Source organism: Salvelinus sp. IW2-2015, linkage group LG16, assembly GCF_002910315.2.
Source record: "Salvelinus sp. IW2-2015 linkage group LG16, ASM291031v2, whole genome shotgun sequence".
Lineage (NCBI taxonomy): Eukaryota > Metazoa > Chordata > Actinopteri > Salmoniformes > Salmonidae > Salvelinus > Salvelinus sp. IW2-2015.
Genome location: NC_036856.1, coordinates 677,570 through 705,345, shown reverse-complemented (window position 1 = coordinate 705,345; position 27,776 = coordinate 677,570). Strand labels below are relative to the sequence as shown.

General features: G+C 41.6%; 1 protein-coding gene across 1 annotated transcript in view; it reads right to left on the bottom strand.

The window, feature by feature from the left end:
- adgrl2a (adhesion G protein-coupled receptor L2a) overlaps positions 1 to 27,776 on the bottom strand; it is a 199,614-nt gene that overhangs the window by 144,116 nt on the left and 27,722 nt on the right. Inside the window, exon 2 of the mRNA XM_024003753.2 lies at positions 18,201 to 18,374. Within this exon, the coding sequence (XP_023859521.1) occupies positions 18,201 to 18,300 (100 nt within the window). The 5' untranslated portion in view covers positions 18,301 to 18,374. The remainder of the gene's footprint in view (positions 1 to 18,200; positions 18,375 to 27,776) is intronic.

The window sequence follows — 27,776 nt, the reverse complement described above, 5'->3', positions numbered from 1 at the left end:
TTGATGTTTTTATAACAACCCTGATCTGTACTACTCCACAACTTTGTCCCTGACCTGTTTGGCAAGCTCCTTGGTCTTCAAGGTGCCACTTGCTTGGTGGTGCCCCTTGCTTAGTGGTGTTGCAGACTCTGGGGCCTTTCAGAACAGGTGTATATATACAGAGATCATGTGACAGATCATGTGACACTTAAATAAAGTCCACCTGTGTGCAATCTAACTAATTATGTGACTTCTGAAGGTAATTGGTTGCACCAGATCTAATTTACGGGCTTCGTAGCAAAGGGGTCAATACATATGCACGCACCACTTTTCCGTTTTTATTTTTTAGAATTTATTGAAACAAGTTCTTTTTTTCATTTCACTTCACCAATTTGGACTATTTTGTCCATTACATGAAATCCAAATAAAATGTCATTCAAATTACAGGTTGTAATGCAACAAAATAGGAAAAACGCCAAGGGGATGAATACTTTTGCAAGGCACTGTATGTGTTTATCTTATCATATTTCTCCAATGCCAAATCAGAGTGTCTTGTTTGCAACAAAACTGTCCCTGTTTGCAAATAATTAAATCTGAGACGTCATTAGGAATCTGAGCAAGGTACTTTCAAAAGTTAGGCCTACCTTTCCACCCCAGACAGATCAGGCCTACCGACGCAGAAAAATGTAAGCTTTAACTGCTGGCTACTCGTCTTCCGTGGCGCAACCCAATGAGAGAAGGTCACAGATGTTTCCCTAAAAGCTGCCTGGGTTTAAACATATTCCGTTGTACTGAAAGTGAATAGCTTAATTGATAGTGACAGAATTAGATTACTTCCCAAGCAAAGTCTATGTTTTGTCTCCTCAGCTACAGAAGGTTGTATCTCAGGCTCTGAATGTTGAAGAAACTAAACAACGATATCCCCATATGCATTGGAGTCACGTCTTTCCCGGGTATTTTACAGCTTGTTTCTAGCATAAAGCATTGTGGACCAAAGCCCTATTATAGATCACTTTATATAATCAGATCCATTTCATTTTCCACAAAATCATAAGCTAACAAGGGGTAGGCCCGTGCTTTTTTGCCATTTAAATGGCATACCTTCTCATACCCCCTCAATTCGAGTCTTGGTTTTAACTTAACAGCCCTTCAGTGACACGGAGGTAGGCTATTTAAAGAGTGCATGGTGGGTTGAGGAATTTTCGGGAAAAGCCTTTGACTCTCCTCCTGAACTGACAACTACGCCTAGTCTGCACAGCCATTGGTTAGGCAGCACACAAAAAAAGATTTTGATCAGATCAGGCCGGGTCTCAGGGTTGGAATATCCATTGCCGTGTGTAATGCAGCCTAGTTGTATTTACACCATCCCAGCAGCTATCTTTGACATTTAACTTTGCTCTGTGCATCTCCGAGCATGGACTTCATAGCCTATAGCCCATTGGCTATGGATCATTTGATTGAAACCCCACTAAATAACCTATAGGCACACTTGATATTGTGAACCGAGCGGAGAATCAGAGATGAGGGGCAGCATCGGGCACACATCGATATACACTGAGTATACCAAACATTAGGACCACCTTCCTAATATTGAGTTGCACCCCAAAATTGGGAATTGACCCCAACGCTGAAGAGCACAAATAAAGATAATTCTTATGCATTATGGCTTCTTCCTTCTTATTTCCAGTAAATACATATCAGACAAGGTGCTCTGTGGGCCTATTTCACTAAATTTACATTACAGTAGCCTGCACACAAAAAGTTTATATTTCTTTTACAAACACAAAAGGGGATGTTTGAGGTGCCCGTGTGTGTCGCCCTTGAGAAATCTGAAGTACTTCAAACATTGCAGGCTTTGAGAAGGAACAATACGCTGAGTTCAGGGTATGTGGAGGGGAGGAAACAGGATTTCTTCATGCCAGACATGTCTACACAAGTTCTGCCATTGAAAGAGTTGGAAATTGCTTTCATATCACAGCCTGATCTTTGTTTAACCTCACAAAGATAACCGATACACGCTCCTCAGCTACAGAACCTATGTCTTCCAATGCCCTTATACAAAAACAAAAACAAACACAAACAAAACAATGCGCCAGGAGAGAATGGCTGCCGTTTTACAGTCTCTTAACCAATTGTGCTATCGTGTGTGTTTTTTCGCGTTATTTGTAACTTATTTTGTACATAATGTTTCTGCCACCGTCTCTTATGACCAAAAAGAGCATCTAGAAATCAGGACGAGGATTACTCACCTCGTATTGAGAGACAATTTTTTCTTTAACGTGTTGGACAAGAGGGATTTACTTCAGACACCCGACAAGGCCCTCATCCCCGTCATTCGAAGGAGAAAGAGAGAGATATTGAGGACGAAGGTCGGTTTGCTTTGTGAGGATCCGTCAGCGAGGTGCTAATTTGCCTTTACCATCAAGGTTCTGGTTGAGAGAATGCCAAGAGTGTACAAAGCTGTCATCAAGGCAACTGATGGCTACTTTGAAGAATCTAAAATATATTTTGATTTGTTTAACACTTCTTTGGTTACTACGTGATTCCACATGTGTTATTTCATAGTTTTAATGTCTTCATTAATATTCTACAATGTAGAAAATAGTAAAAATAATGAAAAAACCCTGGAATGAGTAAGTGTGTCCAAACCTTTGACTGGTACTGTATGTTGACCTAAGAGTTGTGACGAGTTGGTAGAATCGTATTCAACATTATTTACAGCTGTAATTGCTGCCAAAGGTACTTCCACAAAGTATTAGGCCTAACTCTGGACTGTGAAGACATACACAAATCAAGACTTTTTCATTTTTTATTCATTTTTAATTTGGAAAATATTCTAAACTTTTTCTTTCACTTTGAAAATGTGGAGCAGGTTGTGTAGATCTGTATGAAAAAAACTCTAATTTAATCCCTTTTTAGATAGAATTTGAAGGCAGCAAAATGTGACAACTGTGCAAGGGGCGTGTAGACTTTCACTAGGCACTGTAGATTGCATTTATTTCCGACGGGGAGGACATCAAGTCTCACGGGATATGTATGTGGCTGATTCCACATGGTTGGTTGATAGGCTGCAGGCTAAAGAATGCTTGGATCGGTACCGTATGCCGCATTTAGCTTCATTAAAGTAATAATGATTACCAAGTACATGAGGTATAGTCACTGACATGGTCAGTTGAAATAACAGAAATAAACTGTACATCTCAGATATAATATTGTACATCTCAGAGATAATATTGTACATATCAGAGTGTACTGGAAGAAGATAATAAAGAGGAGTGAAGAGGAGTAAAGGTCTTGTAGGGAGAGAAAGAGCTCTGTGAAGACAGATGAAGGACGTGAAGACTTGGTGAAAGATCCACTTGCGGCCAAGTTTCAGCCTCCTAGCAGAGGTTTTGGCTAAAATGTCCTGGTACTGGGTAAAGTTCATGATTTGTATTTATTATGGCTCCCCATTAGCTGCTGCCAAGGTAGCACCTACTCTTTCTGGGGTCCAGCTAAATTAAGGCAGTTATAATGATGGCGTTGACCTTAACAAGGGCCCCAGGCCCAGTGGAAGCAAAATATCCCCCACCATATTTTACAGTAGGTATGGGGTTATTTTCTGCTTATGGATTCTCAATTCGATGCCAAACCCACCACTGGTGTGAGCTCTATGTTCATGCCATCTGAGCAAAGCACTGGTTCCAATTCAAGTGCCAATGCCGTTTAGAAAAATCCAGGGGCCTCATTGATCAGTGTTGCGTACGAACAGAAATGTTGGTAAACCATGCATGCAACCATTTCTAAGCAAAGTGTGGGATATATCAATTTGTACTGATACTTGAGAATGTGTGGGATTTATCAATTTGTACTGATACTTGAGAATGTGTGGGATTTATCAATTTGTACTGATACTTGAGAATGTGTGGGATTTATCAATTTGTACTGATACTTGAGAATGTTTTGGATTTATCATTTGTACTGATACTTGAGAATGTGTGGGATTTATTAATTTGCACTGATACTTGAGAATGTGTGGATTTATCAATTTGTACTTATACTTGAGAATGGTGGGGATTTATCAATTTGTACTGATACTTGAGAATGTTTTGGATTTATCAATTTGTACTGATACTTGAGAATGTGTTTTGGATGTATTAATTTGTACTGATACTTGAGAAATGTTTTGGATTTTATCAATTTGTACTTATACTTGAGAATGTGTTGGATGTATTAATTTGTACTGATACTTGAGAATGTTTTGGATTTATGAATTTGTACTTGTACTTGAGAATATGTGTAAATGTAAGCACACCTCTGACCTTGCCCACAGCATCTTGTGGTAGAAAAGTCAAACTGCCAATGAAATACCATCCACCATCTACAATGGAGAAAGGATTGACATACAGTACTGGACCAAATCATAAACTATGAAGAAAAAATACATTTTTAATAATACATTAATAGTTTATTAATGTATATCTTTTATAGACACTTAAGCTTCTAATCGTTTTTTCAGGGTGCTATTGAATTCATAAACATGAAACCATTTAAGCCTAATTGAAAAATAAAGCAAATTAGAAATAGAGTGGAATGTAAGGTTGGAGGCAATTTAGCTAAACCAGTTACATAATATAAAAGGCAACACTGAGGCATTGTGACTTGTCCAAAATGGCAAATATTGCATTGCTGGAGGATCTGGCACAAGCTGCATTACGCAGGGAGCGTGTTTTCAATGAGGGTGCAGATTTTTTTGCTGAGAGCGACGCTTGGTTTATTAGTAGATTTCGTTTTCCAAGGCATATTTTATTGTATCCCTGCAACCAACTCTCTCCATTATTAGAAAGGGAGACGAAACGCACCAATGCCATCCCAGTGCAAACCCAAGTCCTTTCCATCCTGGGATTTTTGGCCACTGGAACATTCCAACGGGAGATTGCGGATCGGTCTGGCATTTCACAACCAACCATGAGCCAGATGTTGCCTGCAGTCCTCCCTGGCATAATTTCATTGACCCCACAATACACACAGTTTCCGTACACTGCCGTGCAACAGGCCAGAGTGAAAAGGGATTTCCATACCATAGCTGGATTTCCCAATGTCATTGGAGCAATTGACTGCACCCACATCACAGTAAAAGCACCATCATTGAACGAATTCAACTTCGTCAACAGAAAAGGTTTCCATTCTGTCAATGTGCAGGTCATATGTGATTCACATTTGTCTTTGTTGACTGTAGTGGCAAAATGGCCAGGTGGGACACATTATCATTCATTGTGCAGAACAGATCAGTCGACCTTAACCCCCAGGAAGGAGCTGTTGAGGATGAATGGCTTATTGGTAAGTGACTAATGTTTTATTTACAAGGTTTTATTTGCCATGTTAGACCTCTACTAGGAAACAATATCTGACTGTTGTGCTCATAACTGCAACAGACCGGGGCTACCCATTTAAAACCGTGGCTGATGACTCCCCTCACAAACCAACAAGTGGCAAGCTACAACGAAGCCCACGCACGCACAAGAACAGTGGAGTGCACCATAGGCCTGCTGAAAGGGCGTTGGCTGTGCTTGTCTGGGACAGGAGGCACACTGCAATACCAGCCTAGCAAGGTTTGCCTCTGAAATGACATTCCTTCAAATGCCATTACATGAATGTAATACAATGTGCAAATTACTTTTTAGGTTTGCTACATTGTCAAGGCTTGCAGTGTGCTCCACGACATTGCAATCAAAAATGGCATTCCACTGAATGATCCACCCAGACCCGATGAGCCCGTGCCTGACAGGGAGTGTTTCCCACCACCCATAGCCCTGGCACTGAGGACAAGAGTCAACATCATACAACAGTTTTAGATATTTGTTCTTCCAAATAGTGTAATCAAATCGACAAGGAAAACACATTTACATTGAACAAGAATTTGATTGTCTTACATGTTTGACACAATCAACAAGTTCTTTCAATGATTGATTTCTCTCTCTCAGGCCATACCATACATCCTCCAGCTGCTGTTTGAGTCCAATAATTGATGTGTTGATCCCTTGTTGTTGTTTCAGGACTGTGTCAGTCCAAACATGTGGTGCAGCTCAAGCGCTTGCCAATGAGGACACCCTTCTGGTAGACCTGGGGATGAGGGGTCAGGCAAATCACCCACATCTGTGAAGATTTCATGTTTTGTATTTTTGTTAAATTCATTTTGTTCTATATATTTGTTATATTTATTGTCAAGAAAAAATATTCAGATGTGGTCCATGTCTGAATATGGTGGCGAAAAAAAGGCTTGACTTACCATCAGTTGGTGTGTCTGGTATTTCTTCAGGGTCTGGGAGAGGGTCCTCACAGTATCACCATCACAAATGATGCCAGACACTGAGGTCTCTCCAATTTTGCTGCCAATGCGCTGGTCCATGGCAGACAGTGAAGAGTCACTCTTCCCTCCTCCTGTTGTACGTATATCCCTTTTGTGGATCATAATTCTTTTTTTGGCACATGTTTTCAAATCAAACCATTTCTTTTTAATTTCATGAACTGTTCTGCACTCAAATGAGGCAGAATTTACCACAGCTCTAACCTGCTCCCAAGCAATATTTTTTCTCTTATTTGTCAAGCCATTGCTGAGGGCTCCAAAAAGTATGGCTTGTTTTGCTTCCACTTCGGTGATCAAAAGTTCTATTTCTGCATCCCAAAAGTTTTTTTTTTTCCTTTGTCTTTGATTTCTCCATGTTGGCGGACAGAAATTACTGACATTTCTTGCAGCTTTAAAGGGAAGGTTTTTGTCCATAATTGGTCATTTAGCGTGGTTCTTTATGTAAATGAGACTTCACGTGCACTAGCACTGTGTTTTAGAACGTGTTTGAAAATACTTACAGGTGTGTGTAAATCAAGCGTACGATCAATTGATAAATACACTTTTTTGTACATTCTATATTTTCTTTGTACGAGTTAATTTAGAAGCTTTTCTACGCAACATTGATAAATGAGGGCCTTAGGCATTTACATTTATTGGATGACATGAAAATAGAGCTCTTTGGCCACGCACACCAGTGGATTTGGCATTGAAATGAGAAAATACATGAGCAGAAAATAACCCCCATACCTACTGTAAAATATTAGCCAAAAACCTGGTTGCCTCTACCAGGAGGCTGAAACTTGGCCGCAAGTGGATCTTCCAGCAAGACAATAACAAAGCACACATCAAAATCCAAAGAAATCAAACCAAATTAAATTTGTCACATGCTTCACAAAACAACAGGTGTGGACTAACAGTGAAATGCTTACTTACGGGCCCTTCCCGATTATGCCGAGAGAAAGAAAATAGAGAAATAATAATAGAAAAGTAAAAAACATAGTAGTAAAAGTAATAATAGATACACAATGAGAAACTATAACTTGGCTATATACAAGGGGTATCAGTACCGAGTCGATGTGCAGGGGTACGAGGTAATTGAGGTAGATATGTATAACTAGGAATCAAGTGACAGATAGTAAACAATAGCAGCACCGATTGTGATGAGTTAAAAAAAGTTATTGCAGAAAGTGTCAATGCAGATAGTCTGGTTAACTATTCAGGCTTGGGGATAGAAGCTGTTCAGGTTCTTGTTGGTTCCAGGCTTGGTGCATCGGCACCGCTTGCCATGCGGTAGCAGAGAGAACAGTTCTATGACTTAGGTGGCTGAAGTCTTCAACAAATGTTACTGCCTTCGTCTGACACCGCCTGGCATAGAGGTCCTGGATGGCAGGGAGCTAAGCCCCAATGATGTACTGGCCCGTCCGCACTACCCTCTATAGATGCCTTGCAGTCGGATGCCAAGCAGTTGCCATACCAAGCGGTGATGCAGCCAGTAAAGATGCTCTCAATAGTGCAGCTGTAGAACATGATGAGGATCTGAGGGCTCATGCTAAATCTTTTAAACCTTCTGAGGGGGAAGAGGCGTTGTCGTGCCCTCTTCACAATTGTGTTGGTGTGTTCGGGCCATGAGGAACAACGAGGAGCTTTCAACTCGCTGCACTACAGCACCGTCGATGTGAATGGAAGCGTGCTCGGCCCTTTGTTTCCTGTAGTCCACAATCAGCTACTTTGTCTTGCTGACGTTGAGGGAGAGGTTGTTGTTCTGGCAACACACGGCCAGGTCTCTGACTTCCTCCATATAGGCTACCTCATCGGCCTACCACTGTCGTGTCGTCGGCAAATTTAACGATGGTGTTGGAGTCGTGCGCAGCCACGCAGTTGTGGGTGAACACGGGGTATAGGATGGGATTAAGCATGCACCCCTGAGGGGCTCCCATGTCAAGGGTCAGCATGGCGAATGTGTTGTTGCCTAACCTTACCACCTGGGGGCGTCCCATCCCCAACTGGCTCGGGAGAGGTAAAGGTCGAGTGATGCATCCTCAGAAACATGACCCGCCAAACCACGCTTCTTAGCACCTGCTCGCTTAACCCAGAAGCCAGCTGGGAAACACTGTTCAACTGACAACTGAAGTCAGCCTGCAGACGACAGCCCTGCCACAAGGAGTCACTAGAGCGCCAAGTAAAGCCCCCCCGGCCAAACCCTCCCCTAACTCGGACAACGCTGGGCCAATTGTGCGCCGGCGTATGGGACTCCCGGTCACGGCCGATAATGACACAGCCTGGGATCAAACCCCAGGCTGTAGTGATGCCTCAACACTGCGATGCAGTGCCTTAGACCACTGCGGCACTTGGGAGGCCGGGTTAGTGTTCTGCTTCTTGAAAGTGACAGTTCTAGCCTTTAGTTCAGTGTGGATGTTGCTTGTAATCCATGGCATCTGGTTGGGATATGTATGTACGGTCACTGTGGGGACATGAAGCATCCACTTCATCTGACCACATCCATATCGGACCACGGGCAGAGCTAGCTCTGTGTGTGGAGTTAAGGTGATCTAGAGTTTCACATATAGTTGCACAGTGGTTCATTGGCCACAAAATCAAAATCTTAACCATCTCAGTCTTTGGACTTGACACCCATTGAAAACTTGTGGTTTAAATTGAAGAGGGTAGTCCATAAGTGCATACGAAGTATATCAAGGATCTGTATGGAGGAATGGTCCCAAAAATCGGTCCTTTCTGTTTGATGTTTCAGTTGATGTGCATCTAAAGACGGACTGTTGGGAATAGTGGTGGAATGTTTGTATGGATAGTAATGTTTGATATGCCTTGAAATTAATCTATTTGTAAATGCTTTGGAGAGAATTACGATTTTATTACCAGCTCTGAGATTGTGTTGAAATGCTGATGACAGAGATTATTATTATTATTATTATTATTATTATATCATCAAATTAAATATCCTAATGTAAAATATGTTTTGTTTTCTGTTAATTTCTTGGCACATATCAATTATGGAAATTACAGGGGATGATTGAAATGAGCCGGTTTGGGGAGTAACGGATTACATGTAATCCATCACATGTAAAGGATTATAAAAACCGGTAACTCTAATCCATTACTTTACCAGCAAAAATATTGTAATCAGATTACAGATACTTTCGAAAAACTAGACGATTACTTCGAGGATTACTTTTAAATTCATAAAGGACGTTTGCGAAAAAAATCTTTGACACTTCAGTGTAATCTCAATGACATTCAAATCAGCATTGAAAAAAGGTGCAAGTTTAAGTTTGTTCCACCTGCGCGAGTCTGACCAAAATGATGACACACCAAATGTGTTTGATGGATCGCGGGAAAAGAGCAGGAATAGGCTTTTGTAGGCTACAGTCCAAGATATGTCTTCCAATGGTGTGACTACTGTTGGCATCGAAAGATTATCCAACTTGTATAAATGCTTGGAGGTAAGAATTACATATCTACAGTTGAAGATTTAAATTTACATACACTTAGGTTGGAGATATTAAAACTCGTTTTTTAACCACTCCACAAATGTATTGTTAACAAACTATAGTTTTGGCAAGTCGGTTAGGACATCTACTTTGTGCATGACACAAGTGATTTTTCCAACAATTGTTTACAGACAGATTATTTCACTTTTAATTCACTGTATCACAATTCCAGTTGGTCAGAAGTTTACATACACTAAGTTGACTGTGCCTTTAAACAGCTTGGAAAATTCCAGAAAATTATGTCATGGCTTTAGAAGCTTTTGATAGGCTAATTGACATAATTTGAGTCAATTGGAGGTGTATCTGTGTATGTATTTCAAGGCCTACCTTCAAACTCAGTGCCTCTTTGCTTGACATCATGGGAAAATCAAAAGAAATCAGCCAAGACCTCAGAAAAAACATTGTCGAYCTCCACAAGTCTGGTTCATCTTTGGGAGCAATTTCCAAACGCCTGAAGGTACCACGTTCATCTGTACAAACAAGAGTACGCAAGTATAAACACCATGGGACCATGCAGCCGTCATACCTCTCAGGTAGGAGACGCGTTCTGTCTCCTAGAGATGAACGTACTTTGGTGCGAAAAGTACAAATCAATCCCAGAACAACATCAAAAGACATTGTGAAGATGCTGGAGGAAACAGGTAAAAAAGTATCCACAGTAAAACGAGTCCTATATCGACATAACCTGTAAGGCCATTCAGCAAGGAAAAAGCCAATGCTTGAAAACCAGACTAAAAAAGCCAGACTAAAGAACGTACTTTTTGGAGAAATGTCCTCTGGTCTGATGAAACAAAAATAGAACTGTTTGGTCATAATGACCATCGTTATGTTTGGAGGAAAAAGGGGGAGGCTTACAAGCCGAAGAACACCATCCCAACCATGATGCACGGGGGTGGCAGCAACATGTTGTGGGAGTGCTTTGCTGCAGGAGGGACTGGTGTACTTCACAAAATAGATGGCATCCTGAGGGAGGAAAATTATGTGGATATATTGAAGCAACATCTCAAGACATCAGTCAGGAAGTTAAAGGTTGGTCGCAAATGGGTCTTTCAAATGGACAATGACCCCAAACATACTTCCAAAATTGTGGTAAAATGGCTTAAGGACAACAAAGTCAAGGTGTTGGAGTGGCCATCACAAAGCCCTGACCTCAATCCTATAGAAAACGTGTGTGCAGAACTGAGAAAGTGTGTGTGAGCAGGGAGGCCTAAAAACCTGACTCAGTTACACCAGCTCTGTCAGAAGGAATGGGCCAAAATTCACCCACCTTATTGTGGGAACCTCGTGGAAGGCTACCTGAAACGTTTGACCCAAGTTGAACAATTTAAAGGCAATGCTACCAAATTATAATTGAGTGTATGTAAACTTCTGACCCACTGGGAATGTGATGAAATAAATAAATGCTGAAATAAATAATTCTCTACTATTATTCTGACATTTCACATTCTTAAAATAAAGTGGTGATCCTAACTGACCTAAGACAGGGAATGTTTATGAGGATTAAATGTCAGGAATTGTGAAAAACTGAGTTGAAATGTATTTGGATAAGGTGTATGTAAACTTGACTTCAACTGTACATAGCGCATTGATGTGAATAAATACAGCTGCTCTCTCATTTAGCTATTTGCACCTTACGGATTGTGGTTGTTGTGGATGGCTGTTCACAAATCTAAATGTGTATTTGAACCCAATAATGGTTGAATGTAAGAATTGTAAGCTGCCTATCGATCATTGTTTTTGAAACCAGTTGACAGCCAGTGAAAAATGCGCTCTTGCAACAGCTGCACAGTGCAGATCCAAGCCTATGGAATACAAGTGGGTCTATTTTTTCTTCAGTAGTCCTCAAAGCATGCCATTTCATGAGTGCAGCATTTATTTTTCTCTAATCAATGAGCCCAATTAGTCCTCCATGACAACAAATTCATAAACAACAGAATAGGGCTGGCTAATAAGTCCTTAGTTTTGGGGTCATGCTCAAGTAAACTATTTGGCTAATCTATACGTCCAAGTCCTATTCTTGAAAATCAAGGGCTATACATTTTTTGGGAATGACTGGAATTCTGATAGACTTTGGTTTTTAAAGTCAGAATATAATTTAATTGTTTTATTATATGTAGTAGGAAGCGATGGGTTGGAAGAAGCCTACATAACCAACTGATAAAGTTGACATCCTTATATGGCCACCTATGTTAACTTGTAAAATGGATTCATCCTGCAATAGATGTTATTCAATTGGTAATATAAATGTTTCTGTTCTTCTAATGCCTCTTAAGGGGAAAGTAATCTAAAAGTAACGGAATGTAATCAGATTACGTTACTGAGTTTGGGTAATCCTAAAGTTACGTTACTGATTACAATTTTGGACAGGTAACTAGTAACTGTAACGGATTACATTTAGAAAGTAACCTACCCAACCCTGGAAATTAGAATAAATGGGAGCTCAAACTCTCTAAATATAACCTCATGTCTCTCCCCCTATCCTTGTTCTCTAACTGGGACACATGCACCCTGTACCAGCTCCTACCTCACAATACTTTAATAGATCCAAGACTTACTCAAGCCTTCACAGTCTGGTTGGGTTACCAACACATCTCCAAACTTCTGGGCCAAACCCACCATTAGGATCCCAGGGTGCCCAGTCTGACCCTGGCTCTGACTAGCTAGCACAACCATCCTCTCAGCCTTCAACTCATCAACTGGCGGTGGTGGAGCACCCTAACCCCTTTCTCCCCCTATCGCTACCACATCTGGACAATGGGGCCAACATGATGGAGCTCCTTGTCACCTCTGCTTATGTTATACCCAGACCTAACCTGCCTGACTTGGAAATGGCGCAAGAGAGTGATTTCACCCTCTTGAATATGGCCTTAGACAGTATCCTAGGTAACCATGGTCACCTCTCAGAACAGTGCAAGTTTCAAGTGCCCCTGGATCATCTGAAAATGCCAAGTGCACAGAAACTGGCAAAGTAATACATGTACGACACTAGGCCAGACACCTCAGCTCTCAATGCCCTAAATGTCAAGTATGGACAGCCCCGTCAGCTCGTGCAGCGTGACATTGGCAACATTTTCAATGCGTCACATGTGAAGGTAAGAATTTGCTTTCTCCATCCAATCCTTTATAGGCATGCTGCAGACATTGGAAGGTCACCAGGGTGCTGAGTTCAAATGTGTAAAAGCTACTGGGTAAATTGTCACCTGAATACCGTGACTGGGTTTATTGAGAGCTGCTTGACTCATGGTATCTTAGAGTAGGACAAGCATATACCCTTCAGAACCTGTCTGGCTGGTTGCAGGTGTAAGCAAGGGCCGGAAGACTCTCCCAGACAGCCTCTGTTCTCTACCAGGACAAGCGGGAGGTTAACCGGAAAGAACCATGGTGCCTGGGTACCGCCATGTACCTGACCAGTGAACATGAACACAAACAGGCCAGTTACAGATCTCCTCGTGGTAAGCAGCAACAATCGAACCAAAACAACCCCACGTCAGAATTCCATTGTCCTTACTGTGAAGGGGAAGAACACTTCTTAGGCTCATGTCCTGAGTTCAAGCAGCTCTCGAGGGAGAAGATCAGGGATTGGATCTCGGTGAAAGTATGCTGCTGGAAGTGTGGGATAACACTCCCCAAAGGAATGCACCCTAAATAAGCTATGCAACACCAGCATGGAGTGAAACCTCACCGTGCTACATGAGGTCATACCGCAAGAGAACAGGAGCGTCGTTATGGTCAGCACCGACAAAGCCGAGACTGGTGTCCTCTACCTTGACTGCCCAAACCGCTCAGCACGAGTGATGTTAAAAGTGGTCAGACTAATCTTAAATCATGGTGAAGAGTCTTTATTACGGCTCTGAACGTTCCATCATTCTCCCTGCTGCTGCCTACTGCCTTGGGTTAGAGGGTGAATCAGAGGTACTGAGCCTTCAAACAATTCGTCAAGATGTACTCCAAGAAAGCGGTGCTTCTGTGTCATTCACCATATCCCCTGAAGGAGACAGCGGCACCCGGCATCAAGTCCACAGTGCAGTCACAGCAGACAGTATCTGCCTAGCGGAGCACACCTCCCCTTCTGACATGCTTCAGAGGAAGTTCCCACAACTGAAGGTCATGCCGCAGCCAAAGATCCCCAGGCCACGGCCTCTATTGCTCATAGGGTCTGACCATCTATACCTGCTGATCCCATTGAGCCAGTCCATACTGGCCCTGTGGGAGGCCCTGTCGCTGTCCACACCTTGCTTGGTTGGGCTGTGCAGGGCCCAGCAAGCCTGATGTCACACTCATGTCCAGCAATGCCTATTCGCTACCATTGCTTCCCCAGCCACTGAATTCCTTAAGAATGTACAGAAGCTATTTTAGGTGGACACATTCCCTCATTGGAAAGGAAGTCACATGTTCTAAACAAGATCAGAGTGCCTTTAATCTCCTGGAGGAAAAGACCACAATAATCTTGGTGGATGGGCTCTATGCAACTATGCATTGCCTCTACTCTGGGCCCCCATGAGCCCACAGCTGCATGCTACAAAACAAGCAGTGATGCCTTCCATTCGTGGCACTGAGCGTCGGTTCCTAAAGAACCCAAGGCTGGCCAAAGTCCACCATTAGGAGATCCAGAAGCTGGTAACCTCAGGCTATGTCGCCAAACTTACTCTTGATGCTGAGTAAGGATCCCTGGAATCCTGTTACCTACCGTTGAGCAACACAGCGGCAAATTCAGACTAGTGTTCAACCTAGCTCCTGGTGAAGGGGACACTGCAAGACAGCTTCCTGTGGTGTGCAAGCCAACTCCACCTCATCCTCCAGTGACAGGGGTCAGATCCTCGTAGTGTTCCAACTGCATGTAGCTGTGGGCTCATGAGGGCCCAGAGTAGAGGCATTGCATATCCCCTTCCTGCAATTGCCATTCATGCACGCCACCCTCCTCCAGAATCACCACCCATGGTGCTCCATGGGGCGGCAGTACCACTCCCCTTCATCATCCGCCTACCTGACCCGGACCCAGTCACTCCCAACTTGCTCCTCATTGGGCAGCACGACAGTGCTCTACCCCAAGCTATCTATACTGACAGGGGGCTTGTTGGTCGACGGCAACATAGCCAAATCCTGCTGACCCCTTCTGGGCAAACATCAAACCCTACTTCAGACTGGTTGCCTGTTTGATTCGCTTGTCTGAGGTTGACCTAGATCAAAGCATGACCTATATCAAACCAGGCCCGTTTGCAGAGCCCCTGAGGAGTAAGAGCAAAACCAGCAGAGACCACTTTTAGCTTTAGAAAAGGCTAACGTTAACTGTCTCTTTTTAATTGCACTAACTATCCCTTTAATTGCAGTTACCTCTGAGCCATAGATCGTAACGTATCAGTCCTCAATGGCACTGCCCATGTTATACAGGCTTTTGGACACTAGAGACCTCTATACATCTCTATGCTCTGAGTTCACCTAAAACCGAGTTAATTGGTCTTATTAGTTTAGTGCCAAGCCATCCAGGCAGTAGTAAAAAACGTCTCCAGCATTTATCATTTTATTTTTGTTATCTGTGCATCCAATACCCAACTGTGAGTAACCCACAATATTGTTTACATTTTCCTTTCTGTTTGGTGTTTCAGACGCACTGTTGGGAATAGTGGTAGAATGTTTGATGTTATATGAAAAGTAATGCTGGGTATGCCTTGAAATTAATCTATTTGTAAATGCTTTGGGGAGAATGATGGTTTATGATTTGACTACTGCCTCTGAGATTGTGTTGGAATGCTGATGACAGGGAATAATATTATTGTGTTTATTATATACGGTCATGTGGATTCTTCATATCTTTTTTTTTAAACATACAATCTACTTGCAGAGAAGCCACTCAACATTTTACATTACATTCAGTCATCTAACAGACTCCCAACCAGAGCGACCCACAGAAGCAACCAGGGTCAACACCCTGGCACAGACAGATCTCCCACAAGCTAAGAAACGGGAACCTAAACCAGCAAACTATCAGCCACCGGCCCAAGCTCCCAACCGCCAGGCCAGCAGCCCTCCCACAGTTCCTGAGAGCTGCCCCTCAACCGAAACCCTCCCCACGCCCCAAAAAGCATAATAAAATGATTCCATTCCCCACCCCCAAGCCCCCGTCCCCAAGCTCCCGACCCCCAATGCACCAACAGTCAACAAAATGAAAAAAAGACAAAGGAAAACAGAAAACAACCATTCAGCAAGACCAACTGAATATGTTTGAGTGCATGTATGGCACTATTTACATGTGCGTGTGTATCTTTGAATGAGAGTGTGTGTATATGCATGTGTACAAACACCTGTGCGGCATTAGCCTCAAGAAAACAGGCATTAGCTGCAACAACGTTGCCCCTCAGTGTCATTCAAACATACTTTTTGTTTTGTTTTATTTTAACTTTATTTTTGTACTTTGACCGTCATTCTATCCCCCACCCAGCAACTCCACTCCCACTTGTCTCCAATTCCACATCCCAACCCTCAGCCCATCCCACCCATCTCTGCTGGCCACCCTCTTCGGACTACGCGCCATATATCTTTCAACTATGCTGTGATGTTTAACATACAATTTGAATCTATCTAATCAAATAAAATCCACAGATTGCAAGTTGAAGATAAATAATTTTGCTAAGAGTATTAGTAATTGACTGACCAGGTCTCTCCAGATCTCCCAACAACGCCATTTCGAAACTCAATTTTAGATTAATGTTATTCTACCTCACCCAGTGCAATACTTAAATAGGCAATCTGCCTTTAACAGTGATGTTTGCTCATCTTTATCATGGTGTCAATAATTTCGGACCCCACTGCACATCTGCCCACAGAGTCAAATGGGGACAATGAGATGTGAATTTTCGAGGGACGTAAAGGAAAGAAGAGCGAGAGAACCCTCAGAGCAATCAATCTTGCAGTCTCTTAAATCAAAACATCTAGCCATTTATAGCACGGCAGTAACCCATTTTAATTCAATTATAAAAATGCATTAAAAATATATTACAGGCAGGATGCAGTTTAATGAACCATGTTTACTTGGGAATATTATTTAATGAAACTCCTGCAAGGCTGAGCCCCGTTGTTAGAACGGGACCACGAGGAGAAGAGGGGCTCACGAGAAACCAAATGAAAAGGTTTCATATGGATTAGTGAATAGGTGCATCTATTGACGCAGGCTGAGAACGGTGACCACCTCCTTTGGCTCGTTTTCAGCACAACATCTCTCAGTTTAGGCAAAAGATTACTGTCAGCATTCTTCAAATTTCACACTTCTCTAGTATATGCTACGTATCGTGATGAACGATATCAGAAAAGGTGTCTACGATAAGTGCTCGGTTTGGTTGGCGTTGATCATTTGTGGTTTATTGTCCCAGCTCTAGTCAGCATTCACCTTCGTCCTCTACTACCTAAATCCCTTGCAGCCCACAGGCTACACTACACCAGACAAGCAGCAACAGACCATTGTAGCAGAGACTGTGGCTGTTTACCAAGTGGCACCCTATTCTGTCCAATACTTTTGACCAGAGCCCATAGAAAGTAGTGCACTAAGTAGGGAATAGGGTGCCATTTGGGACGAACCCTGTTGTGAGTCCAACTCAGTGATAGATGGGATCATAATATGCACAGGATTGGGCATCTATCTTTCATGAGCAAATTATGAAAATGTGCATCATTTTTTGTTTGATTCACCCATATAGGACAACCATTCCTCGTCAATCCAACCATTAGAAGAAAGAGCCGTGAGCAGTTGGCACAAATAAACCCCCAAAACAGTGCCTTTACTGATTCCTTGCATTGTAAAGATGCTACATTTGGCATTAAAGCCTCAATTTGAAATATTCGAAGATCCTAATACATTTGTGGGTGTACTATTCCTGCCATTATGCATATTCTGTTGGCCTGGATGGTTATGAGATCGTTTAGGCATGATTCGGATCAATATTAAGTCTATTAACCAAAGCCCAAATTTGCTGTGATTAAAAACATGTATGGTATAGATCTCAGTGCAAAATGAAACATGTATCCAGTAGAAGCTTTGATCGCACCAGGGACAACTGATGCTTTGAAGCAGAGAATCTCAAACCAATCACAATTGACTAACTAATGAAACCACTCAATATTATCCCTCATCCTCTGAGGCCACTGTATTCATACAACTACTGCGTGCAGTCAGAGGAGCCACTCAAACGCAAAAGTGACAATTTTATTTCAGAGCCTAAATGCTAAACTTGAGGAAGACAACAAACATTTCATTGATTGAATGAGAAGAACAGGCCCTTGACACATTCCCTGTCTAATTGTTACAACAACAAAAAACATTGAAATTAATATATAATTTTCTAACTTCAAAGGATTTCAATATTAGGTTATTGCACATAACAGGACTGTGTACTTACCCTCTGAAGACTGTATTAGGGCCATTGCAATAAGCCAGCAGAAGGTTGGTAGTTTCCACAGAGAGCATGCCATAGTGCCTTGTGTGGATGGTCTCTGCATGATTTGGGAGCGATGACTGGGGGTTAAAGTCCAGGCAAACAGCTCTCAAAGATGTTCATCCTTGATCCTCTCACCTGCAAGGCAAAGGAAGGGAGACATTATTCTCATGTTCAAAAGTCCAGTGGTGTCAGTCAGTCTTGAATTTCACAAAATATGTACCATCCTCATTTTAACATCCTCCTGAACACTTCAGCTCTGATGCTGCTCTGTGTGCTTTAGTTTCTTCGTTGTGGAATTTTTGAAACCCAAACTGTAAAACGCTACAAATCCAGACAGGCTAGTAAAAAAAAAGCCATAAAGTCAATAATCCGGAGGAGGGAAATCCCTTAATGGAAGCTAAGTGCTGAGTGACCATTCAATAGGGGTGGGCCTAGTGGCTGCTACTACTCAGAGGTCCCGCTTTCACCTCCACGTGACCAAGAGCTAGCAGTGCTCACCGAGTTATCTGCTGCCCCAAAACAAACAAACAAACAAGCTAGCCAAATGGTGTCTCTCCACACAGTTGTTCTGAGTGAACACAACCAAGTTATCATGAGTAGCTCCTCCCACCCCATCCCTCCCCTCTCACTCAATCCGTACCTGTCATTCATATAGGCTGAATTGGTCGGTTTGTTTTTTTGCTACTACAAAGGAAAATAGCTAGCTGTCACGGATACAGCGCACAACCGACTGGCGGGCTGCTGGGTGAAACCAAAATGCCTTACCTGGAAGCTCATGCGTGGTGTGTGCACTCCTAATGGAGCCCCTTTGTCTGCATGTTTACACTCACTAGCTGCACCCGTCCTCTTCTCCCATCAACCATTATCACATTCACCCAGGGGCCCACCATCACTCGGGTAACAAGGCACACAGGACCTCTGTAGAACCTTTTCTTTTCTTTTGCCTTTTAAGAAGTCAAAAACAACTCCACTCTTATTTTTCTGCTTGCTACACTGCCCCAAAGGCCAGAATCCCAATATTCTTCCAGATGCTGTGAGTACCTGTAGTTGCATTCTTGTCAGCCAGTCACAATAACACTACTGAAACATTTATGGTGATGAAATCTATTTGTAATATATTGCACAAATCTGATACAAAACCTATCCGTGTGCATTCGCTTGCATTAAGTTACTGGTCGTTGCATGCGGCATCAAAACAGATTTATCACGGAATGTGATTCGAATTTGTGCATTCTTAAGACCACTGTAAACCAGATCTGAGTCTGAACAATGTCCATATTACAGTACATTGTGGGTGTAACCGGGGTGAAATGGCTAGTTAGTTAGCGGTGCATGCTGGTAGCGTTTCAATCGGTGACGTCACTCACTCTGAGACCTTGAAGTAGTTGTTTCCCTTGCTCTGCAAGGGCTGCGGCTTTTGTGGAGCAATAGGTTTATTTATTTTTTATTTTACCAGGTTAGTTGACTGAGATCACATTGTCATTTACAGCAATGACCTGGGGAATAGTTTCAAGGGATGAATGAACCAGTTGGAAGCTGAGGATGATTAGGTAGCCATGGTGGTATGAGGGCCAGATTGGAATTTAGCCAGGACACCGGGGTTAACACCCCTATGATAAGTGCCATGGGATATTTAATGACACAGAGAGTCAGGACACCTGTTTACCGTCCCATCCAAAAGACAGTACCCTACACAGGGCAATGTCCCCAATTACTGCCCTGGGGCATTGGGATATTTTAGGGTACCGTCTTTCGGATGGGACGATAAACAGGTGTCCTGAATCTGTGAGAGGGGAGGGATTTTGGGGTGGGAGGAGCTACTCATGATAAACAAGATGTAGCTACAAATAAAACTTTGTTAAATGGTTCCAGTCTGCTGTCAAACATTCATCCATGTATACGGGTAAGAGTCTATCTACATTTTCAGATATTATACGTTTCTAATTTTGTCAAAGTCGTTTTCATTGCAAGTTAAATCATACTGTTAGCTAGATAGCGAAACCTTATTCAAATCAGAAATCAATTTGCATTCTTAGTTTGAGCCTAATGTTAGCTAGCTAACATTGAACCTGGTTGGTTAGCTTTAGCTACCTGGAGATATATAATACAGCTACGACAATGTTTGTATTGGTTGGTAGTAGTATGAGTTGGGATTATGCCGGTCCATTGTTTAGCTAGCTACTTAGCTACATGTCTACACAAAACACTTCACCCGAGATGATTACATGACCCATCAAGTTAGCCAGGTGTGTCTGGGGGTGATTACGGCCATCAATTGTATTTCATGAACATGTGTAAATGTCTAGATAATAGTGACCCATCCACTTAGCTAGATGTGGCTGGAGATTGGTTATAGCATTTTCTTCACATGACCCATCAATCTAGACAAGTGTGTCAGATAAGCGTAATCTAATAAATATCTAATATATATAAAATATTTTATCTGCACACTCTGTTTTTGATATTGCTACAATGCAAGTATCCATTTCACTGTACTGTTTACACCTTCTGTATCCTGTGCATGTGACAAATCATCTTTTGATTTTATTTGATACAGTGTGTGTTTACCAGAGACGATAATGTGAAGAGTAACATGACCTGCACGAAAATCAGATTAGGATATAGGCCAAGGACTAGATAATGGATTTTTACCTGGAGTTTTTTTAATTTATTGTAGGCTACTACATTCACCACTTTTAGTCTTGAAATCTTATATTGTTCACTAAACTAATCACTCTGTTTAGCAAATGGCATCACATGTGAATCCTTAAAGAGATGGGTGGGGCCAAGTCTTAAGAGACGGTGTACGATGCTGAATGGGTGTAGACAAAGAAGACCTCTCCAGTGGGTGTAGCAAAACATTCAAGGCCCATTTTATCAAAAGTTGGGTTACAAGTTTATCAACTATCAAAGCAGAATTACTTTACCAATGTTCTTCAACTGCAGTGTATGATATACCATTTTCTAGCTCTGAGTTTCTACTTTTATCCAATGTAAAAAAAAACACAATAAAAATGTTTGCTACATAAGACCGAATCGAGGCGGCCGGTCACATTTATAAAAACTGAACTTGACATGAGAATGTCTAGTAGTAGCCTTGTACAAATGGGGAATATATGATAACACATATTCATAACAAAAAAATGGGTAGGCCTAGTTAAATATAATAACAAGATGCAATCATTTGCCATTAGTGAGAAAAGCGAAAAGCGATTTATCTTTGCATACTACAATAATTAGAAATAGGCATATATTTTCATATTTTTTTCATTTCCATAATCATTGCAGAATAAATTCCTCACCTTTCTGACTGTGATGGTTTCATATGCTACTTGCGAAATAGCTTATAGGCCTATAACAAGTTAGGATAGACTACCATTCACCCCAGCTCTCATTTAATTGGACCCGCTTAACAGTAGTAAATAGATAAGCTATTTCAAGTAGCCTATTTTACTCTATGCGAGTTAAATGGTAGATCAAACGGTTCACCTTTTCCATTGACTTTTGTAGGCAATGTCTGAGTACTGTAATGTGACATTTCTAACGTAGAAAATACTTAATTTATAAACATAATACACATCATAACCACTGCAGAATAAATTCCTCACCTGTTCTGGTCATGATGAGTTTATATTCCCATAGTAGCCATACACCAAATGACCATGCGCATCTTCCATTTAATTGGCGTAGGATATTATAATTAAACGTTTTTGCTCTATGTAACCGATAGGGTGTGCGATTTCTAAGATACAGTAGTATTTAAAAAGGTGAGCAGATAGTTGATATTTTGCATTGAAGTGTGTAGACTACCACTGTAAGTAGGCCTACTATAGTTTAAAAAAAAAATCACAGTAGACAATGTTTCAAAATTCACGGGAAGTGGCATATTTATGTTTGAGGAAAATGTGAATACAAAATATTATTGCATTTAAGGTCCACAACAATTTGCAATTGTTTTCGTCTTTCAGAAACAGTCAGATAACACAAACTCCTCCAAAGACATTCGATCAAGTTCGCCATTGCAGTTCCTTTAGATACAGTCTTGGCCTAATTCCAATACTTCCAAACTATACAGTAAATAAGGGCGTTATTGTCACCATAAAAGGTGAGTGATGGGAGTTTTTCAGGCGGTATTATAATACTCATCCACGGGTGCAATTTTATGACAGGTCTGACTTAGAATGGGAAACATGGGTATGTATGGCATGCGCCAAGTTTATAAATCTTTAGCAGATATTTAGTGTTCAATTTTACACAAAGGTTATAAATGAGGCCCCTGCACAATTGGCACTCCTCACGTACGGTTACAACTGTATGCGCATTCACATAGCAAGCCGTCTCGTGTGTGTGTGTCTGTGTGTGTGTGTGTGTGTGCGTGCGTGTGTGCATGGGGAGAAGAGTTTGTGTGTGTGTGTGTTGTGTGTGTGTGTGTGTGTGTGTGTGTGTGTGTGTGTGTGTGTGTGTGTGTGTGTGTGTGTGTGTGTGTGTGTGTGCGTGCTTGCGTGAGTGCGTACATGTGTGTGTGTGTTGGAGGGGGGGGGGGGGGGGTTGTATGCATTCCGCCAATCGCTGCTATTAGGTTAGATGATGACAGGGACTGTATGGGACAGAAATTGTAATATTTTCTTACACCAAATCATGTTAGCTATTATGAATGGTATGTTAATCTGTACAACTATGGTTCCTATTATTGTCACTAATAGTATTATTATTTTAATGTTAATACTACAGTTGGTATTATTATCATTATTGGTATTATCCTGATTATTGATATTATTGTTGCTATTATCATTATCATTATTTCTGTTCTTACTGATCTTTATTATTGGTATGAGGTATGACCAGAAACACAGATTACATTGAATCTCATGTTATATTTTCTTCCTTAAGTTTCAAATTTCTACTGCCTGCTACTTGTTAAAGGTAATTCTATTTTTGTAGGAACTACCTATGTGTATTATCTGTCTAATTTGAAAATGAATGCATTTGGGGATAAGAAAAATACAATTATACCAAATGTATATATTACAACCGAGGTGAAAGGGGTAGAAATGCTTACTGCTCTAACCTGTTTTTGTGCCGTAAGTGGCACTTTGAGCATTTTTTCAAGGGAAATGTCCCAACTTCTCACGGGCCCTAGGATCAATGTTATGGAGCGCACATTGAAAATCAAAAAAATTATACCCATGTGACGTTTTAGGGGCGGGACAAAGGAGGACTGTTAGGAACATTAGAAATCTCATATATAGATATGCCTAGCAGCTTGATTGCAATGGTACTTTTTGTTAGTCAATTCATGTATTCTGGTAAGTATTGCATTTCACAGGAAGAACCTCACCCGATCCTATATCTCGTTATGGTAAGTGGTAAAATAAGTATAGCTAATTGTAATTTGTAATGGTTTAGCAGATTATAAAAAGACGATGAATCTTTACCTAGCTAAAAGATAAGGAATATAATACATATTGTTTACAGGAAACTCACTCTACAACTATAGATGATGTTGTGTGGGAAATGGACTGGGAAGGACATCTAAAAAATCTAAAGGGCTGATTATATTAATTAACAATCATTTTGATCCGAAAGTGCAAATTGGCCAAACAGACCCACAAGGAAAGTGGATCCTTTAAAAAAAAAATGCTATTGGACGATAAACACATTTGGCTCATTAATCTATACAGTCCAAATAATGATGATCCACACTTCTTCTAAAATATACATAACAATCTATTGAGCTTGCAGGGAACACATTATCCTGTTATTATGGTGGGAGATTATCACACGGTTTTAAGCAGAGGTGGGGCCAAGTCACTATTATTCGAGTGACAAGCCACAAGATCCAAGTCTAAAGTCGAGGCCCAAGTAGAATGGGTTGAGTCAAGTTCAAGTCTTGCATTCTAAGAGCAAGTCAAGTCTCAAGTCAAGTAATAAAAATCTATACAGGCGATGATTTGTTCAACTACAAATCTTTGTTAATTTATTGAGGCTACCAGACAGCCCTTTTCATTATTTTGTCTACAACCATTTTGATTATATAATAATTAATTTGAACAACAAATTCCAAATTCAAGTAAATGATCAATTTCAAGCAATTTTGACATACCAAAAAACCAGAAGGCCTATGTTAGTAATTGCTGCTTGATGCCCTTTTGCTGGTGAGCTTGCAAAGTAAACGGTTCATATTCTTGATCACCAACCAATTTTTGGAGTGGCATATTAATTTATGGCAATACTCTCTCCCTACAATTTGACGTATGTGCTGCACCCGATCCTATAGCTCTACAGCAAATCAACAATCTGCTTGCTAGCTCAGTGGTTTTGACTTTTTGACCTTTGGTATGAGGTTCTATGGACAGATGATTCAAAAGTGTAACTTTTTGGACGACATGGTTCACATTATGCCTGGAGAAAACCAAACACTGCATTTCACAGGAAGAACCTCATACCAAGAGCATGGACTAGTTAGCGAAAGGTTGTAAGATCGAATCCCCAAGCTGACCCATTGTTCCTAGGCTGTCATTGAAAAGAAGAATTTGTTCTTAACTGACTTGCCTAGTTAAATAAAAGTCAAAAAAGGGTGATGCTTTGCTGCCCCAGAACCTAGACGATGTGCCCTAATAAAGGGAACCATGAATTCTGCTCAGATAATTCTACAGGGGAATGTCAGGCCATCCATCTGTGAGCTGAAGTGCAGCTGGGTCATGCAGCAAGACAATGATCTAAAACACACAATCAAGTCTACATGAATAGTTTTAGAATGTCAAAGTCCAAACCTAATCCCAATTGAAACGTTGTGGCAGACCTGGAAACGAGCAGTTCATGTGTGAAAACCCACAAATGTCGCTGAGTTAATTAAAGCAGTTCTGCAAGCAGTTCTGCACGTGGGCCAGAATTCCTCCACAGCGATGTGATCAACAACTACAGGAATCATTTGGCTGCAGTTAAAGGTGGCACAACCAGTTATTGAGGGGGGGGTAGGGTGATGCATCACTTTGTTAATTAAATAAATTAAACAACCATCAATTGTGTTTATTTGTAAACTCCGGTTCCCTTTATCTAATATTAGGATTTGGTTGAAGATCTGATAACATTCAGTCAATTTTTTTTTAGAAAAAATAGAGAAAATCAGATAGGGGGTAAATTATTTTTCACAGCCCTGTACGTTGTGTCAAGCTGGTTGAAGGACAAACTGGGAACAGTTATATCTGTGCTAGTTTCGAGAAGAGGAATTGTTTAGATTATTTGTGCATCCTCCGCCCAGAGGAAGCTTCACGGCTCAGGCTCAACCTGTGGCGTGCTTTGCTCTCCGGAAGACGGCGCCACTCTAAAGCGTTATCAGTGGGGTAGCAGTGAGTCTAGAGGTAGATCAAATGAAAAACAACATTCCTGGTGTTTATGACGCCAGCCGTTTGGTGAGACGTAGACCCAGTGGCAATGGCGAGAGTAAGAATAACCTGTCTGTCTTGTTGAGCGTTGACACAGAGTTTCTACCTGATAAGGTCAGGTTAGATTATATTTGCTATTCTGTGAAGGCCTATGTTCCGAACCCGCTATGGCGCTTATGGTGCCAAGGATTCGGACATGCTGCAGCAGTGTGTAGAAGGAGATCCCATGATGTGAGAAATGTGTATGAGTGTGTCACAGGTTAGAGGTCATCATGGAGTATTATCCCTGAGGGTGCCACTGGAGGGCACCCTTATGTTTCTAGTGTCCAGGTGAGCCTGATTGGGATTATTGGGTTCACCTGGTTTAGGACTATTTAGGTTCCTCTATGGAGCTGGGCCGGTTGCTCAGGTCTCTTGTCTTGTTTTGTATTGTACTCATGTGCACTTGTTTTTCCTGTGAATACTTCAGTAATCATTCTGGATTTACCCTCACCTCTGCCTGCTGTGTTTCTCTGCACCTGGGTCTGAGTTAGTACTAGAGTTATTGTCACAGGAGGGCATAGTCAGAGGGAGTGTACAGTTGGGATAGAGAGAGCACTGTGGGTCAACTGTGGGGGTGCCCATGCAGCTGGGGATCTGAAGTGCCCTGTGAGAGAGAGAGACGGGTTGAGATTGCCAGAGTTTGAGTTGGGCAGAAAGTTTCCTATGCCGAGGCAGAGAAGCGAGTGGAAGATAGCTGAAAGGTGAGTGATTAGACTGGGAGCCAGATCCGGAGAGGATGAGTGAGGTTGGTGGTCAACTGCACTGCGTTAAAGGAGCGGAAATCGCAGAAGACGGATGTGGTGGTTGCAGCAGCAGAGAAATATTTTGGGGTGAGAGTTTTTAGTTAAGAAGATCTACAGGAAGATTTGAGAGAATGGGTTCCATCCTCCCAAGCGGACGGCATGGTGTAGGATCGTTTAGGGCCAAAGTAGTGGGATGGGGTAGTGGGTTTTTGGGGACAGTGTGCAGGGATAGATGGTGGTGCCATTTTAAGATTTCCCCTTCATTTCTTTACCAAAATGTGCAATCTAGTCTGTCGGAAATCCACACGAAGAAGAGATACTGAAGGAAAGTATTTCTGTGTGAGGGAGACGACTAAGTAAATTAATATAGTTGTGAAAATCAGCATATTTTGCGCTAAGGTCACAAACAAACTACGAGGGTAGTGAATTGTGAACAAGGAAGGAAAGTTAGCCTACCAAGCTGGAAGCTACCAGTATCTTCTTGCAATGTTAAGTGTTCTAGCCTGCATGGACATTGTTTTGTGAACAGTAATTAACAGTTAAAACATTTCTACATGCCGTGTTCAATTATTCAAGTGTGTTAACTTCTGTGCAGCCTGAGTGGGGAACAAACATGATGCAGCCCGGAATCCCAGTCCAGTGGTTCCTCGTCAGGACAAAGAGCTAGCTCTAGCAATGAGTAAGTGGAGAATGCGGTCAGACCATCAGATAATTGTCATATACACTACCGTTCAAAAGTTTGGTGTCACTTAGAAATGTCACTGTTTTAAAAGAAAAGCAATTATTTGTCCAGTAAAATAAATTGTAGACATTGTTAATGTTGTAAATTACTATTGTAGCTGGATTTTTTATGGAATATCTACATAGGTGTACAGAGGCCCATTTTATCAGCAACCATCACTCCTGTGTTCCAATGGCATGTTGTGTTAGCTAATCCAAGTTTATCATTTTAAAAGGCTAATTGATCATCAGAAAACCCTTTATTATTTAAACCTTTTGCAATTATGTTAGCACAGCTGTAAACTGCTGTTCTGATTAAAGAAGGAATTAAACTGGCCTTTAGACTAGTTGAGTATCTGGAGCATCAGCATTTGTGGGTTTGATTACAGGCTCAAAATGGCTAGAAACAAAGACCTTTATTCTGAAACGTGTCAGTCTATACTTGTTCTGAGAAATGAAGGCTCTTCCATGTGATATTGCCAAGAAACTGAAGATCTCGTACAATGCTGTGTACTACTCCCTTCACAGCACTGTGCAAACTGGCTCTAACCAGAACAGAAAGAGGAGTGGGAGGGCCCGGTGCACAACTGAGCAAGAGGACAAGTACATTAGTGTCTCGTTTGAGAAACAGACGTCTCACAAGTTCT